A 15,819-nucleotide genomic window follows, 5' to 3' on the forward strand; every position below is an offset into this window, starting at 1 on the left:
ACTGTCTGCGCCTGCAGCCACCAGGCGCCCTGCTGACAAACTGCCCAGAATCGCCCTGCCTTCCTTCTCCCGCAAGACTTCACACTATGCCTACTGGTAAACAGACCTTAAAGCCTAATTTAGCCTCACCTCCCTGGAGGTCCCAGGGAAACCTGTTACAGTCCATCACAACATTTCCACTCTGTCCCACCGCCGGGAGGTTTCAGCTCCGTGTTGCCGGTGCCTGGCACCGTACCGGGCGCATGGCAGATCAGTGCCAGTAACTGTCATTTGCTGTAGGAACAGAGGGACAGGCAGATGACTTGGCCGGAGGGACAGAGCTGGGATTTGGCTTTTCGTCTGTGTTGCTCACTCAAGATGACCGTCTATAATCCGAAAATGTGAAACCTGAAATGCTCCCAAAATCAGAAAAAGAAAAGAAAAGAAAACCACAAGTGGAAAATTCTACACCTCAGCTCATATGATAGGTCACAGTAAAAATTAACTTTAAAAATGTTGTGTGAGGTTGAGAATGGTGATGCACCCCTGTAAGCATTGGGGAGGCAGAAAGAAGAAGGCAGAGCTCTGAGTTCAAGGCCAGCCTGGTCTACAGGGTGAGTCCAGGACAACCAGGGCTACACAGAGAACCCCTAGCTTGACTTTAAAATAAAAAATAAAGTCAAAAACTAAAATGTGTAAAATTATCCCCAGGCTGCTTGCCTAAGAAACATATGAAACCTAAGCAGATTTTGTGTGTACATTTGAGTATCATTCCCAGGATATCTCACTATTTGTATGCAATTATTCCAAACTTTGAAATGTGTGTGTGTGTGTGTGTGTGTGTGTGTGTGTGTGTGCCCTCTGAAACACTACTAACGCCAAGCATTCCAGACACTTTCATTTTAATCACTCATTTTAGTGATTTCATTTTAGTATTTTAGCGCTGTCTGTTGGCTTTTGTAGTATCGAGGTCAGAACCCGGAGCCTTGCATGCTAGGGTAAGGGCTCTACCACTGAGCTACACACTCAGCTCTTGGTTTGGATTTTTTTCAGACAGGGCCTCCCCTAAAGCTGTGATGGTTAACCTTGAATGTCAGCTAGACTGGATGGAGAAGGGCCTCGTATTGTGGTGACCCCCAACCACAAAATTAGTTTCGTTGCTACTTCAAAACTGGAATTTGCTACCGTTATGAAGGGTAATATAACTATCTGTGTTTTACAGTGGTCTTAGACCACCCCTGTGAAAGGGTCATTTGACCCCCACGAAGGGGTCCCAACCCACGGGTTGAGAGCCACTGCCTTAGCAGGTGATAGAGCTTTTCTTCCCAAAGTGGTCAGTTTAATAGCAGGTAGAAAAGTGATCATAGCTAAAAGGTGAGACTATCAGCAGGGACTTCCAGGGCCCACCACATGTGGCGTCTCAATCCAGCTGTAGCGCTGAAGTGCCCTCTTGGGTGGGGACCGGGTTGCAGGCTAGGGCCAGGGCCGGGAGCAGCCTCTCGGCCAGCACGGGGCCTCCTCCGTGGCCAGCTCCACCTGCTGTGGTTTTGGTTGCTAAGGAGCTGCCCTTCAGCAGCTGGGGAAGGACGCTGGAACAAGACGCCTTAAAAACACTACCCCGCAGAGTCGATTCTACATGGTGGTAGATCCCGGGAAGGGTTTGTCACTGGGTCGGTTTTTTGGTTTCTTTAACCCTTCAAGTAATTCCAGTGAGCAGCAGCTGAGGTTAAAAAGCTCTGTGAGGGGGGTTTCCCGACAGTGAAGTCGCTCCGGTGACTCAGGGAAAGAGGGGAGGAGGTGTCAAAGGAGAGAGGAGACCCGACCCATGGTAATCCTGGGACTGCCACCTGGCTGACCCTCTGGCTTCCCTGCTTCTCCTCAGTGGCGAGTATTCTCAAGATAAAGGACGAAACCCTTACCCTGCCTGGAAGGCTCTGGAGTCTCCCCAACCTTCCCACTACGCTCAGCCTTTTCTCCCCTCGTGGCAGTTTCTGACCAGTCGCTGGGAGCGCTCTGCTACCAGCTGGCCTTGGCCTGGGCCATCCTCCTTCCCTTCTCCCACAGTGCCATGCCCTACCCACTTGGCTCTTTCAAACTCATCTCTGGGCACTGCAGCGCAAAGAAGATGAGCTGGGGTGAGCCCAGCAGCAGAGCGCTTGCCTGGCCTGCGCAGACATCCCCAGCGCCACTGGGTGGTAGTGGCACACACCCTTAGTCCCAGCATTCGGGAGGCAGAGGTAGCCAGATCTCTGTGAGTTCCAGACCAGCCTGGTCTACAGAGTGAGTTCCAGGACAGCCAGGGCTACATAGTAACACGTTGTCTCAAAAAATCCAACACTAATAATAATCTCCAGGACCACTAAGGAAAAAGGAGGAGGTGGAGACAGTGAAGGGAAGGGCCTTCAGTCCATTTTACCTGACGGGCATGGACAGAGGGGTGTTTGCTTTTACTTTTGTCTCATTGTTTTTTGTGGTGTGTAAACCCAACAGGAATGCGGAGATGAAATTGACTCTCACGAAGAACCAGGAGGACCCCATAGAAGAAAGGATGAAGACGGCCAAGGTAGGGTGAGCTGGCTCTGGATGTATGCTCTCACTGTAACTGCCCAGGACGGACTCTGTGCTGTGCAGCCCCCTGACAGACAACAGTCTTTTCCTTCCCCTCAGACCGTGAACTGGGAGTCAGAACCAGAGAGCCCACTGCCGCAGGCAAATGGGAAGGTCATGCTTCCTGCTCTCGGATTACTTAAAGATTTCTTTCCTGCTAGAGACTGCAGGCTGATGCAAAAGTAGAGATTTCAGGGCATACAAAAAACCCACCTGCCCCACTCCTACCCCAGCACCTGCTCTTTGCTGTCATCCTGCTTTCATGGAGCTGTGAGGAGGCTGGGGTTCCCTGCTGAGAGAGACGCTGCTGTGGGAAAGCCGCGTCTGTCATCTTGAGACCCAGCTGCTGTCATCCAGAGCCCCGGGTGGCAAGAAGTGACACGTGCCTTTAATCCCAGCACTCAGGAGACAGAGGCAGGTGGATCTCCGGGAGTTCAAGGCCAGCCTGGTCTACTTAGTGAGTCCCAGGGCAACCAGGGCTACAGAAAGATCCTTTGTCCAACAAACCAAAAATATGTCTTGAGGGTGATTCCTTGGAAAACAAGCCTATGTTTGATTGTGGTGGGTGGTGGCAGTCCTCTGAAATCCTGAGCCTGGCACCCCTGGGTTTGGAGGCACACACAGTCCATAGCCCAGAGGCTGAATTTGACCCTAAGCTCTTTGGCAGAGCGCCTGGACGGATTCCACAATACTGTAGGCAACTGGGCCTCTGGCAGCTGTTCTTTATGCTATCGCTTCTAGCTGGAACTCAGAGAAATCCTCCTGCCTCTGCCTCTGGAGCGCTGGCATTAAAGATGGGTGCCACCACGCCGGGCTCCTCATTGCTTCTTGCAGAAGGGAAGGTGGAAACCTACTTCCATTTGTGAGGGTGGGTTCCAGGCCACACAGAAGCCCTGTGCTTATTGCTGCTATCCAAAGGTGTCCAGCAGAGGAGCCTGTGGGGCTGAACTCCGGCCTGGGCTCGGGAACCTAAACCATTGGACGCACTCAGGGCCACTTCTTTCTGCAAGTCACAGGGGAGCGCACTACCGACCCAGGCTGGCAGCCGCAGCTCTGGGCTACCAAACTGAGCGTGAGCTGTGGAGCGGCCCCCGTTCACCCTCACCTCTCCAAGCCTCCCGTTTTTATCCGCCACAGGGGCTCGCAACAGCACTCCCCTCGTTAAGCGGCTGCATGAGGAGCAGATGAAAGGAGGCCCCTTAATGAATACCAGCCTCAATTCGGACATTAGAGCAAATTAATATCCACCCTCTTGCGGTTACCACTTACCAATCTGCGCGACAACACTGACTCTCCCTGTCTCCACGCAGTCAGCGGTTTTGATCTTTTCCTGTTTGTCTTTCACTATTTCTTTCCACTGACATCCTAGTCAAAAATAATTTTTACACTGATTTTGTTTTTCCTAAAGAGCTTTTTTTTTTTTTTTTTTTTTAATTTTATGTGTATGGGTGTTTTGCCTGCATGTCTGTCTGTGTACCACGTGCATGCAATGCCTAAGGAGGCCAGAAAGGGCTTCTGGAACTAGAGTTATAGACAGTTGTGAGCCAACATGTGGCTGGGAATAGAAGCCAGGTCCTCTGGAAGAGCAGCCAGTGCTCTTAACCACTCTTGTATTTTATTATTATTATTATATTTGTGAGTGCTCTATCTGCATGTACACCTGCAGGCCAGAAGAGGGCACCAGATCTCATTATAGATGGTTGTGAGCCACCATGTGGGTGCTGGGAATTGAACTCAGGACCTCTGGAAGAGCAGACAGCGCTCTTAACCTCTGAGCCATCTCCGCAGCCCTATACTGATTTTTAATGATGTCACTCTTTGTGGAGATGAGACGATAATAAATTACAGTAATGAGCCCCAAGTTGGTCAAGATTTTAAGCAAGGATTCTTCTAACACGAGGCCCTGTCACATCCATCCCCAACGCCCAGTGACGCTAGCCAGGAAAATGTACTCTGACCTTCAGATCCGCCCTATTGTAAATCACACACTCAGACTGTGATCGCTGACAAGGCTCCAACGTCTCCGCCAAGTGCAGCTGAAGCTTTAGGCACTAGGGAACACGGCCCAAACTAAGCAAAGGCCGACTCAGTCAAAAACAGATTTCCTGTCTCATGACACCAGGGCAGGCTCCAGGGGCCTCAGAGGCTCGCCAGACATTCTCTAACGCATGACATGCCAATGCAGAAAGTCACAGAAGCCATTTGTCGGTCCTGAAGGACAAATGCTAATTTTTAGAAAGGGTTTCTGGTCTTGGACAGCAAGGAGAAGGAAGCACGAAGGAAATGCTTTTAGCTCTTTAAAGAAGTCTCCCCTTTGGTCTTAATGGTCAAGTAGGTTTTCTGCTTTAAGTTCAATAGTGACCAGCATGGTTTATTAGAAGGGGTGAGCCAGAGGGTGCAGTACAATTCAGTGTTGGAGCATTTGCCTGGGATGTGCAAGGCCCTGGGACAGTCCTACATGTATTATACATGCATGCGTAGGTAATTCTTTAAGAAAATGAGCGAGCTACTGCGAGGGCTTAGGATTCTGCTTGTAAGTCTCCACAGGCAAGGTCAAACAGCAGCCTCCAAATCCCAGCAGACTGGAGAAATGGCTCTTGTCCCAAGGTCCAAGTAAAGAATAAAAACTTCAATTCTAGTTACTTCCAACAGTTCTTAACATTAATACCCTTGAGAATCACCTAGAAGTTTTGTTATGAGACAAAACTTATCTGTGTGTAGCCTGACCATCGTCCTGGAACTCACTCTGGAACCCACCAGGCTGGCCTTGAACTCAGAGACCCGCCTACCTCTGCCTCCCGAGCGCTGGGATTGAAGTGTGTGTCACCACCACGGCTGTCACAGCCCCACAGCTCAGCTTCACGTGGAAGGTTTGCAAAGGGTTTCCAGAGCACTTGCCTGGAATTCCAGCAGCTGAACAGCTCAGGTGTGAGGGATGCAGACTCAGGGCCAGCCTGGGCTATTGAGACAGACCTGGTTTCCAGAATTAAACAAAAAGGGCTGGAAAGATGGCTTTGTGGGTAGGAGAGCGCCCTGCCCTTCCAGAAGTCATGAATTCAGTTTCCAGCCCCCACATCAGGAGACTAATAACCTCCTGAAACTCCAGCAACAGCATATCTCTGTCGCCCCCTTCTGGCCACCAGAGACAACCACACACAGCATACTCTACACAGACACACGTACATACTCATAAATAAATCTCTTAAAAAAGAGGAGACAAAACAAACAAAACCAACAACAGTGGGGGAAAAAAGATGTCTGGACTTCTCTGCAACATTTTTTAGTATTACTTAGATGTGGCAGAAGCCTGGTAATATGCATTTTTAGTGAATTTCCCACTTGATGCAGGTGGATCAGGGACCACACTCTCAAGCCATAGTCTTGAGACCTGTTTCTAGTATTTGTTTCTAAGCTCTATTTAATCCATTCTTTAAAAAAATAATAGGGTAGCCAGGCGCCGTGGTGCACGCCCGTAGTCCCAGCACTCGGGGAGGCAGAGGCAGGCGGATCTCAGTGAGCTAGAGGCCAGCCTGGTCTACAAAGCGAGTCCAAGCGAAGGCTACACAGAGAAACCTTCTCTCAAAAAACAAACAAACAAACAAAATAATAATATTTTAAAATAATAGGGCTTGGGAAAGAAATTGGTGAGCAGGTGCTATTTAGAATATGCTTAGGATACCTTTCTCAGGGGCAGGAGGCCAAGGTCCACTCCGTACACTGTGAGGCATACACCAAGCACAGAGCTCCGTCCCCAGCACCTTGCAAACTGCGTGTGCTGACATTTATCTGTAATCCCAGTACTGGGGAGGTGGGGCCAGGAAGATTGGAAGTCGAAGGTCATGCTGGCTATATTAAAGAGTTTAAAGCCAGCCTTGGACATGTAAGGCCCTGTCTCCAAAAGACAACAGAAGAGGGGTGCCTGCCTCAGATTAGGTGCTCGGGAACACTTAGCTCCCAGTTCACTCCTTAAGTTCTACCTTTATTTTTAATTATGTGTGTGCATGTGTGCCTCTCCTAGGCCCCTTACAAGGCCCCATTCTGTCTTGTCAGAACCTTGATAATATAGCCATAATTTTCACCCTGTCAGAAGTCCCATATAATGGTTTCTTTACTTTCAGCCACTTGGGCCCTTGCTCTTTGATGGACTTATTTAGTTCTCTGCTGAAATCCTTCTTTAGCTGAAGTTAGGACATCACTGTGATTAAGAGCACTGTTATGGAGTCTTAACTTCCTGGGTTCAAATCCTAGCTCCACCTTACTAGCTGGGTAGCCTCGAGGAAGTTAATTCATTTCTCTGGACATCTTTTTTCTTGATCTACAAAGTGGGGAGACTAATGGTATTCGCCTCCTAGGGTGGCTCTGATAGAAAGAAGCTAAGTAGATGGGCTCAGCTCAGACCTATCCCAGATGGTTTTCAAGATGTGTTATTAGCAGCTTTATATACATATATAATTTTGGGGTTTTGAGACCCAGGCTGGCCTCAAGCTCACTACGCAGCGAAGGATAACTCTGAACTCCCTGTTACCCCTGCCTCCCAAATGCTGAGATTACTGGCGTGTGCCACCATGCCCAGCAATCTATTTAAGAACAAACAGGAAAGAAACCTTTAATTATAGCGTGATAATTTGTATTAGTATCTTATCAAGAGAGCCTTGTTCTAACATGATAACGACTTTCTGAGCCAGTCTCCATGTCAGGGCCCTTGGTGTCGAAGACTCAGTCAACCCTCTGCCTCAGTCCTTTAGATGAAGAGCCAACAAGGATGGTGAGCCCCACCCCCACCCCACTCCCCGGGAACGAGGCAGCCTCTGCAGCCTCTGCAGCCTCTGCAGCCTCTGCCCTCTGTATAGAGGGCGCAACACCGCTCCTTGAGGGCCAAGTATGGTCGTGCCTGCGGTAATCCCAGCACACAGGCAAATGCCCATATATTTGGCTAGCCTGGTCTACATGGTGAGAGACTCAGTCTGAAGAAACAAACAAACAAACAAACAAATTCCTTAGCGTGTGGTAGAAAGCTTTAAGATTTATGCTAGACAGCGAGCCCCGGCCCTCTCGAGCACCAGGCAATGCCTCTATCACTGAGCAACCTCCCCAACCTTGCCTTTGGCTCCCTGGGGTCGGGGGAGATGGCTTAGAGGGTAAGAGCACTGTCTGCTCTTCCAGAGTTCCTGAGTTCAATTCCCAGCAATGGCATGGCGGCTCACGACCATCTATCATGAGATCTGCCCTCTTCTGGCCTGCAGGTGGTACATGCAGACAGAGCATTCCTATACATAAAATAAATAAATAAATTTTTAAAAAATATTAGAGAGAGAGAGAGAGAAAGCTCTCTGACCCTGAATGAGGTATGTGCCACTTCCACAACTCGATTCAGAAAGAGAAGGCCCAGGGCCTGCCACCTCACCGAGAGGAATGTGTGAGGCTGGAGAGATGGCTCCAAGGTTAAAAGCACTGGCTGCTCAACCATCTGTCACTCCAATTCCAGGGAGCCAGGGCCCTCCTCTGGCCTCTGCAGGCACCAGACACAGACCTTGTGCACAGACCAGCATGCAGGCAAAGCACTCAAAAACATAAAATAACCATGAAAGAGAGAGAGAAGTGCGATCATTGACCTGCAGTTCTAAAAAAAGGAAAAATAACATAAGTGGGATGGAAGGCTCGGTCATCTCTGCCTTGAGAGCAAAGCCAGGCTGGCAGGCAGGCAGGCAGGGGCCAGGCAGGGGGCAGGGTAGTTCCACCACAGGAGGCTCTCCAGAGGCCCAGGTTCCTCCTCAATACTTAGGAATCGGTTCCCTGTGCGGTTACCCTTATACACACAGTGCTGATTCAGCGCCTTCCTCGCGCCACAGGACAGGAAGGGTCAGTGTGGGTGCCAACACCACCTTTAAAAAATATCTTTTATACTTATGTATTGCGGAGAGCCATGGCACACGCCACAGCGCGGACCACGTCAGAGGACTGGTCAGTTCTGACGGGCCAGCTCTCTCCTTCTGCCTCACGGAATCCCGGAATTGAGCTCAAGCTGTGTCAGGCCAGGTGGCAAGTCCTTGTCTTAGGGTTTCTTTTCCGTTGTTTGTTTGTTTTTCCAAGACAGGGTTTCTCTGTGTGGCCCTGGCTGTCTGTCTGGACTCGCTTTGTAGACCAGGCTGGCCTCGAACTCACAGAGATCCTCCTGCCTCTGCCTCCCCGAGTGCTCTACCGGCCCGCTGTTTCAGGGTTTTACTGTTTGCATAAACACCAGGGCCAGCTACAAAGGGAGGCTGGGCAAGCCGGGGTCCTGCTGTGAGCCAGGCCGAGCACGAGGGGGCGCTGCTCGGCACAGCAGCCGCAGGCAGCCCGCGGCAGGTCGGCGGGGTTTCCGCGCTGGAGATGCCGCCGCGGTCCCTCCTCCCGCGGTCATCCTCCCTCGCCTCCAGCTCTTCAGCTCGGTCGTCCCCGCCCACCACAGACAGCCGGCTTCCCCGGGCTTCGGAGAGAGCGTCTGTGGACCGTGAGGCCCCGCGGCTGTGCTTTCCGCCGCCCCCGGCGGGAGCTGCCTGGAGCCGGGGTGGAGCAGAAGCCCCTGTTAGGAAGCACCCGCGCCCCCTGCCTCTCGTGCCGTTCCCAGACTCAGGCCTCGGCTTCCCGGGGAGACCTGGAGTCTTACCCGGTTCCCCGCGTGTGTGTTGGATAGTCACGAGGCGGACAGTCACCACTCAGAGCGAACGCATAGCTGAGCTTTCGGGAGAGTCGTGATGGCAAGTTCCATCCCCTCGGGAGCTGACAGGGAGGATTTCGGCGCTGGGCCCCGCCAACTTCCCCATGAAGAAACAGGGCCTGTGGGGATCATGACGGGCACAGACCTACAGTGGGGGGTTCAAGCCACGGCCGCCAGCCAGCACACACATACATCTCCACCGGAGCCAAAGAAGCATCCGTCGGGGTGGAGGGCACTGCAGAGATGGATGTGCTGGGAGCACTGCAGGGGTGGGTGACACTGGCCTGTCAGCTTCCAGAGAGACAGCCCACTGGCTCTGCTAACCTAAGTGCCTGTCCTTGGGATGTCCAGGTCATAACTAGGTATGGTCTGGGCACCCACAGGCCTAGGATGGGCGTTTCTGTGAGGACCACCTGCCTACGCCCTCCCCGGGAGCTTGTTAAAAATGCAGGTGCTGAGCTCTTACCCAAGACCCGCCCGTGTTCTGACAAGACTCTTGGGTGGCCAAGCCCAGGGGCACAAGCCCGTCATCCCAGCTACTTGGGAGAATAAGGAAGGGAGGTTGCAAATTCAGGTCCTACCTGGGCAACTCAATAAGGCCTTGGCTCAGAATTAAAAAGTAAAACATGGTTAAGCTGATAAACCGCCCATCACCTCGATAAAGGTAGAACACTTGCCTGGCATGAGGCTGTAGGCTCAGTCCACAGGCACAGACACAGTGCTATGCTCCTGAAGACACACACGCTCACACACACACACACACACACACACACACAGGCATACACACTGGCAATCTGAGAAACATCGGCATCGGCTCACTAGGGACACCGAGATCTAAATTCAAAAGGCAGGGGTTCACTTACCTGCTGGGCTTTGATTCGGGCCAATATTGAGTGTAGTATGTGTCACCGCTCTGGGCCTGTCTCCTTCCCACGAGGTAGTTAGAGCCCCGTCCCCTCACACTGCTAGGCTCCTTCCACTGCAGCTGCTCCCAGGGAAGACCAGCCTGCCTGTACTGTCCCAAGAGGCTCTGCTGCACCCAGGCCCAAGAGGAGGCAACACTGTGAGCCCAGATCCTGTTCCATTGACAGAAGGCAGCAGGTGACCCTGTAACAAAGCTGACTTAGTAATCATTCATCCTCATTTTTGTTTGTTTGGTTGTTGTTTGTTTTGGGGGGGTTGGTTTAATGGTCTTAGAAAAGTAAGACCTTTATTAGTACTGATGAGGGTATCCTGGGTTCAGCCCCCAGCCAGGCTGACCCCCATCCTTAACCGTTGACCACATGAATGGAAGCAGCAGTTTCTAATCCCTAGCTGAGTCCCTCAGGGTCCGTGGTTGGGGAAGCCATTTTCCCTAGCCAGTTCTGGTTTTAGTTGGAGGGGAAAGATGCACACGCTGATGGCTCCAACCTGAGACAATGCAGAAACAGCAATGGACTGAAGGAGCAAAGACAGAGGTCAGTCGAGGTGTGTGAGTCAGCTCTCTGTCACCAGGACCAAGCAGAAGAGAGAGGTCCACCTAGAGAGACAGCCCATGGCATTTGGGTTCTGACCACGGTCGTGTGGCCTGCTGCTTTGTTGCTTTGCAGGAAGAAGGCTGTGGCAGAGAGGGTGGCGCAGGGCAGAGGTGCCCACAGCCAGTAGCTGGGAAGCAAAGGGACAGAGAAAGGAGCGAGTGTCCCAGGATTCCCTGCACCCTCAATGGCCTAGCTTCCCCGACCTCCTGCTGCCTCCCAAGAGCGAGCCCACAGGCTGGCAGCCAAGCCCTTAGTTCATGAGCCTTTGGAGGACATTTTAGATGCAAATCCTAACTCGGGGCTTCCTGGAGGAGGTGACACCGGCCATGCAGGAAGGAGTACACCCGGAAGGCAGAAGTGAGGCAGTTCCTGTTCACTGCGTGCTCTGGCACCAGGTAAACCTCTTCTTCAGAGTGTTCTGCTCTCTGCTGATGTCCGTTTGTCAGATGAGACAATCAAGGCAGAGAGGCAGGATAACATGTCCTTCGTCACGAGCTGGACAATGTGAGGCCCAAGGTGAGGCTCAGCCTGCAGAGAATCGTTCTCATGGTCAGTAAGAGACATCAAAAGGAAAGCGTAGGTCAATGAGCTTGTGTAGAAGGGGATAGAGCCGGGAGGTCAAGAAGAAATAGGGATTTAAAGACACACAACACACTATTCCAAAATGACAGCTTGAAGAAAGAGATTCTTGGGGTTGTTGCTTGTTTGTTTTGTTTGGTGGTGGAGACGGAACCCAAGGTCTTGTACTGGCTAGACAAGTGCTCTACCGAAGAGCTGAATCTCCAGCTCACCCCAGTGCTCAGCCCCCCTCCCCACCCCCCACAGGATTCAGCCTCACCCCAGTGCTCAGAACTCCCCCCCCCTTCCCACCCCTGCAGGATTTTTTTTTATTCTCTTTGAGAAACAAAACAGCATGGATTGTCAGGAGAGAGGACGGGAAGACAAATGGACCTATCCCAGGCGGTGGCAGCTGGCCACAGCTCCTGACAAAAAGAAGAGCCCCTTGAGGGGACTTCAAGACCCCAGGCAGGGGTCCCCCTGCAGGCTGGCTCTCTGCGGTGTCCCATCCTGGACTCTTTTCTCTTCCTCTCTGAGTAGCACACTCTCTCCTGCACGCTGGGACTGCCCACAGGTTCCACGCAGGTGGGCTAAGGAGACCTGAGAAAAAATGCAAGGCAATCAACCCCTCTCCGGGCACCACCGGACAATTCAGGCTTTTACGTTCACACAGGTTTTCTTTGGGTCTGTCTGCCCTTGAAAGAGCGGAGAAAAGAGAAGTAAGCAATTTGGGGAATGTCCGGTGTATTGTGTAGATCTGTCTTGTTTTGGCCTCGCCTTAACTATAATATCTAAAAGTATTTTATCCCTGCTTCACAGGTGAGAAAAGTGAGGCTCTGGTAGGCGCTCCCTCAAGCTAGTAAAAGGAAGAGCTGAAACACAAAACCAGGCTTCTCCAGTTGTTATTTTATTTTATTAGCATTCATGATAGCTTTCCACAAGGCTCTTGACTCTTAAGGCATTGTAACCATGTGTTCTGAATAGAAAGAGTGCCAAAGTCAGGGAAACACACACACACACACACACAATGCAGCATGTTTTTCAAACCCAGCATGAATCTCAGAGACTGCTTAGAATCCCTGGAAATCTTCTACTGCCAGTTAAGGAAGCTGAGGTTGCCAAGTCAGGAGAGTTGTACAGTCTTGCTAATTAGTAAAATCACCATCTCTGGAGCTTGTGGGCATCTAGATCAGTGCCAAGGGCTTTCCTAGGTGCAGCTCTGGATTCCAGGAGCAAACAACAGCCATGGCGGCCAACCCCAAAAATGGTGGGGAAAGCCAGCAGGAGAGGGAAGACACATCCCCTCCTCGGCTGTGAAGGTAAGACGTGTGCTGGGGAGCGAGAGTGGGGCCCTGCAGGACCTGCACAGACGAGCTGCCAGGGCTGGCTACCTGCTTTTAGCACCTAGAGGAGTGACACCTTCACAGCACCCTCCTTCATAGTGAGAGTTGGGGGCAGAAACACACTTAGGACTGCTCCTGCACACACTCGGCCCTGTGTGGAAACCAAAAAGGTCCCCGGAACACAGGTGTCGCCTTTGACTCTGAAAACCCCTTCACCCTCCAGAGAAGAACATTCATTTCTCACCCGGAGCCTAAATTGGTCAAAACAAAGGACAGCTGGAGAGAAAGACAACATAAGAAAAGAAAACCACCAGGCATGACACAGTGTGCATAATCCCACCACAGGAGAAATGAGGCAGGAATATCACCAAGTTCAAGGCCAGCCTAGGCTATGTAGCCAGACACTGTCAAAGTCAGGAGCGGAAGGAAGGCTGGCCAGTATTTGGTTTTGTTTTTTGGTTTTTTTTTTTCAAGACAGAGTTTCTCTCTGTATCCCTGGCTGTCCTGGACTCAGTTTGTAGACTAGTCTGGTCTCGAACTCACAGCCATCCACCTGCCCCTGCCTCCTAAGTGCTGGCTGGCTGGCTGGCCAGTCTTGTGATCAAAGATGTGAAATTCCTAAAACAGTAGCGAACTGAATCCTCACCCTTAAATTGTAGCTAGATAGATAGACAGACAGACGGATAGATAGATAAACAATACTCAGTGACTGAACTCAGTTTATCACAGGAATTCAAAGCGGCTAACTCTGAAAAATCCCAGCACTCAGGAGGCAGAGGCAGGTAGATCTCTCTGAGTTCGAGGCCATCCTGGTCTACTAAGTGAGTTCCAGGACAGCCAGGGCTACACAGAGAATCCCTGTCTCAAAAAAATTAATAATTAATTAATTAAAAATACAATAAATCAGGTAGGAACAGAAGAGATGTCCTGATCCCGATAAGGACATGTATGTAAGCTCTGTCACAGCTGTCAAGCTCACACCTGGGTGAAACTTTCCAGCCATCTCTCTAGAGACAGGACTGGGGCACAGACACCCTCCATCACTGCTTCTGCCAACACGCTCGCTGCCCTCCTCTTTAGCTTGATTCTCGGTTGCAGAGGGTTCAATCCCCGGTCTTGCATCTCCTGTCACGGGGCTGCAGAAGGCAGAAGGCAGAGAGTATGAGGCTGAGTGAGGCTGCGAACCCAATGGAGGTCAGGAAGTAGAGAGAGGAAGGAACTGGGGGCCAGTATCTACTTAAATGGCACACCCCGACAATCTTTCCTCTCTAGGCCCATCCCCTACCTCCTAATCTCAGCACAGGCTGTGGCCAAGCCTTTCTCACATCACCCGAGAGAGGCGTTTGCAACCCAAATCACAACAGAAAAGCCACTAAAAACAGACAGAAGGACAGAGTGACTGCCGCACACAGATTTTAAAATCAGTAGTCTTTCAAGACACAAAATGTAAATGCAACTAATTTTGCTTCTCTTTGTTGCTATTTTTGTTTTGCTTTGGTTCTTTGAGACAGGGTCTCATGTTGCTCAGGCCAGTTTGAAACCACGGCACGCCATGACCAAAAGCAAGTTGGGGAGGAAAGGGTTTATTTGGCTTACACGTCCATGTTGCTGTTCATCACTGAAGGAAGTCAGGACAGGAACAAGCGGGGCAGGGACCTGGAGGCCTGACGCAGAAGCCACAGAGAGGTGCTGCTACTCCTCATGGCTTGCTCAGCCTTTTTTTTTTTTTAGTTTTTTGAGACAGGGTTTCTCTGTGTAACCTTGGCTGTCTTGGACTCACTTTGTAGATCAGGCTGGCCTCGAACTCACAGAGATCCGCCTGCCTCTGCATCCCTGCATGCCGGGATTACAGGCTTGTGAGACCTCTCTCCGCTCAGTCTGCTTTCCCCTTGCCCAGGAATGGCACCACCCACAATACTCCGGGCCCTCCCCCATGGATCACTAATTAAGAATATGCCTTACAGCCAAATCTTAGGGAGGCATTTTCTCGAGTGAGGTTCCTTCCTTTTCAGATAACTCTAGCTTTTGTCAAGTTGACATAAAACTAGCCAGGACAATGGGCATAAGTGAAATTGAAAAGTAATTGTTACAGAAAACCCTAAGCGTATACAAAGGTGCCAGAACAGCACAAACAGCCTTCATTGGGGAACTGCTTAGAGAAACAGCACCCTCCCTGGCCAACGTTCTCCATAGAATACCAACTCTTTCTCTTCCTCATCACTCCAAAATGAACTCCAGGCTTATACCGTTTAACCCATAGATACCCACACAGCTCTGAAAAACAGGAAAGGGCTCTTGACATGTGAGGTCATTCTTCTTGGCAAGTTTTGTGTCAGCTTGACACAAGCTATAGTCATGACAGAGGAGGGAGCCTCAGTTGAGAAAATGCCCCCTTATGATCCAGCTGCACACAAGCCTGTAGGGTGTTCTCTTAATTGGTGTTCCATGGGGGAGGGTCCAGCCCATAGTGAGCGGTGCCACCCCTGGGCTGGTGGTCCTGGGTTCTAGAAGAAAGCAGGCTGAGCAAACCATGAGGAACAGGCCAGTGAGCAGCGCCTTCCACGGCCTCCGCATCAGCTCCTGCCTCCAGGTTCCTGCCCTGTTTGAGTTCTTGCCTTGGCTTCCCTCGAGGAGGATTCAGGATGTGTAAGTCAAACAAAGCCTTTGTTTCTCAAGTTGCTTTTGGTCATCATGTTTCATCACAGCAGTAGAAAAGTAACAAAAAAAAAAAAAACATTATCCTGCCTAAAATAATAATAATAATTATTATTATTATTATTATTTAATCTGGTTGACCATTTTCATAGCCTCAGGTTCTTATTGTCTAACCATTGTAATTTTCAGGTTGGTTATAATTAGTTGATGTGACTTTAAAATTATGGATTCCATTCTGTTTCTTCAATTCCCCCCTTTCAGTTTATGCTCAGAAAATTGGGCCCCTTCGTCCTGTGGCAACTCCTCATGGTGTTGGTTTGCTGTATCCAGTTGTGGCTTCCTGTGTTTCTCAGCTCTCCTGTTCCCCGTTACCCAATCCTCGGGTCTCGAGACTTAAACAGATGCAGGTTTCGTTCCTCCCTTTGGCAAGGCCAGTTCTGTGTGTCTCAGGACACGAGTGTTC

At 50.7% G+C, this 15,819-nt stretch overlaps 1 protein-coding gene across 1 annotated transcript in view; it reads left to right on the forward strand.

Annotated features, from left to right (window-relative positions):
• Window positions 1-15,819, forward strand: part of Kiaa2012 (KIAA2012 ortholog) — a 106,648-nt gene that overhangs the window by 72,597 nt on the left and 18,232 nt on the right. The window contains exon 14 of the mRNA XM_060368420.1: window positions 2,470-2,542. Within this exon, the coding sequence (XP_060224403.1) occupies window positions 2,470-2,542 (73 nt within the window). The remainder of the gene's footprint in view (window positions 1-2,469; window positions 2,543-15,819) is intronic.

Source organism: Meriones unguiculatus, chromosome 15 (genome assembly GCF_030254825.1).
Source record: "Meriones unguiculatus strain TT.TT164.6M chromosome 15, Bangor_MerUng_6.1, whole genome shotgun sequence".
Taxonomy (NCBI): Eukaryota; Metazoa; Chordata; class Mammalia; order Rodentia; family Muridae; genus Meriones; species Meriones unguiculatus.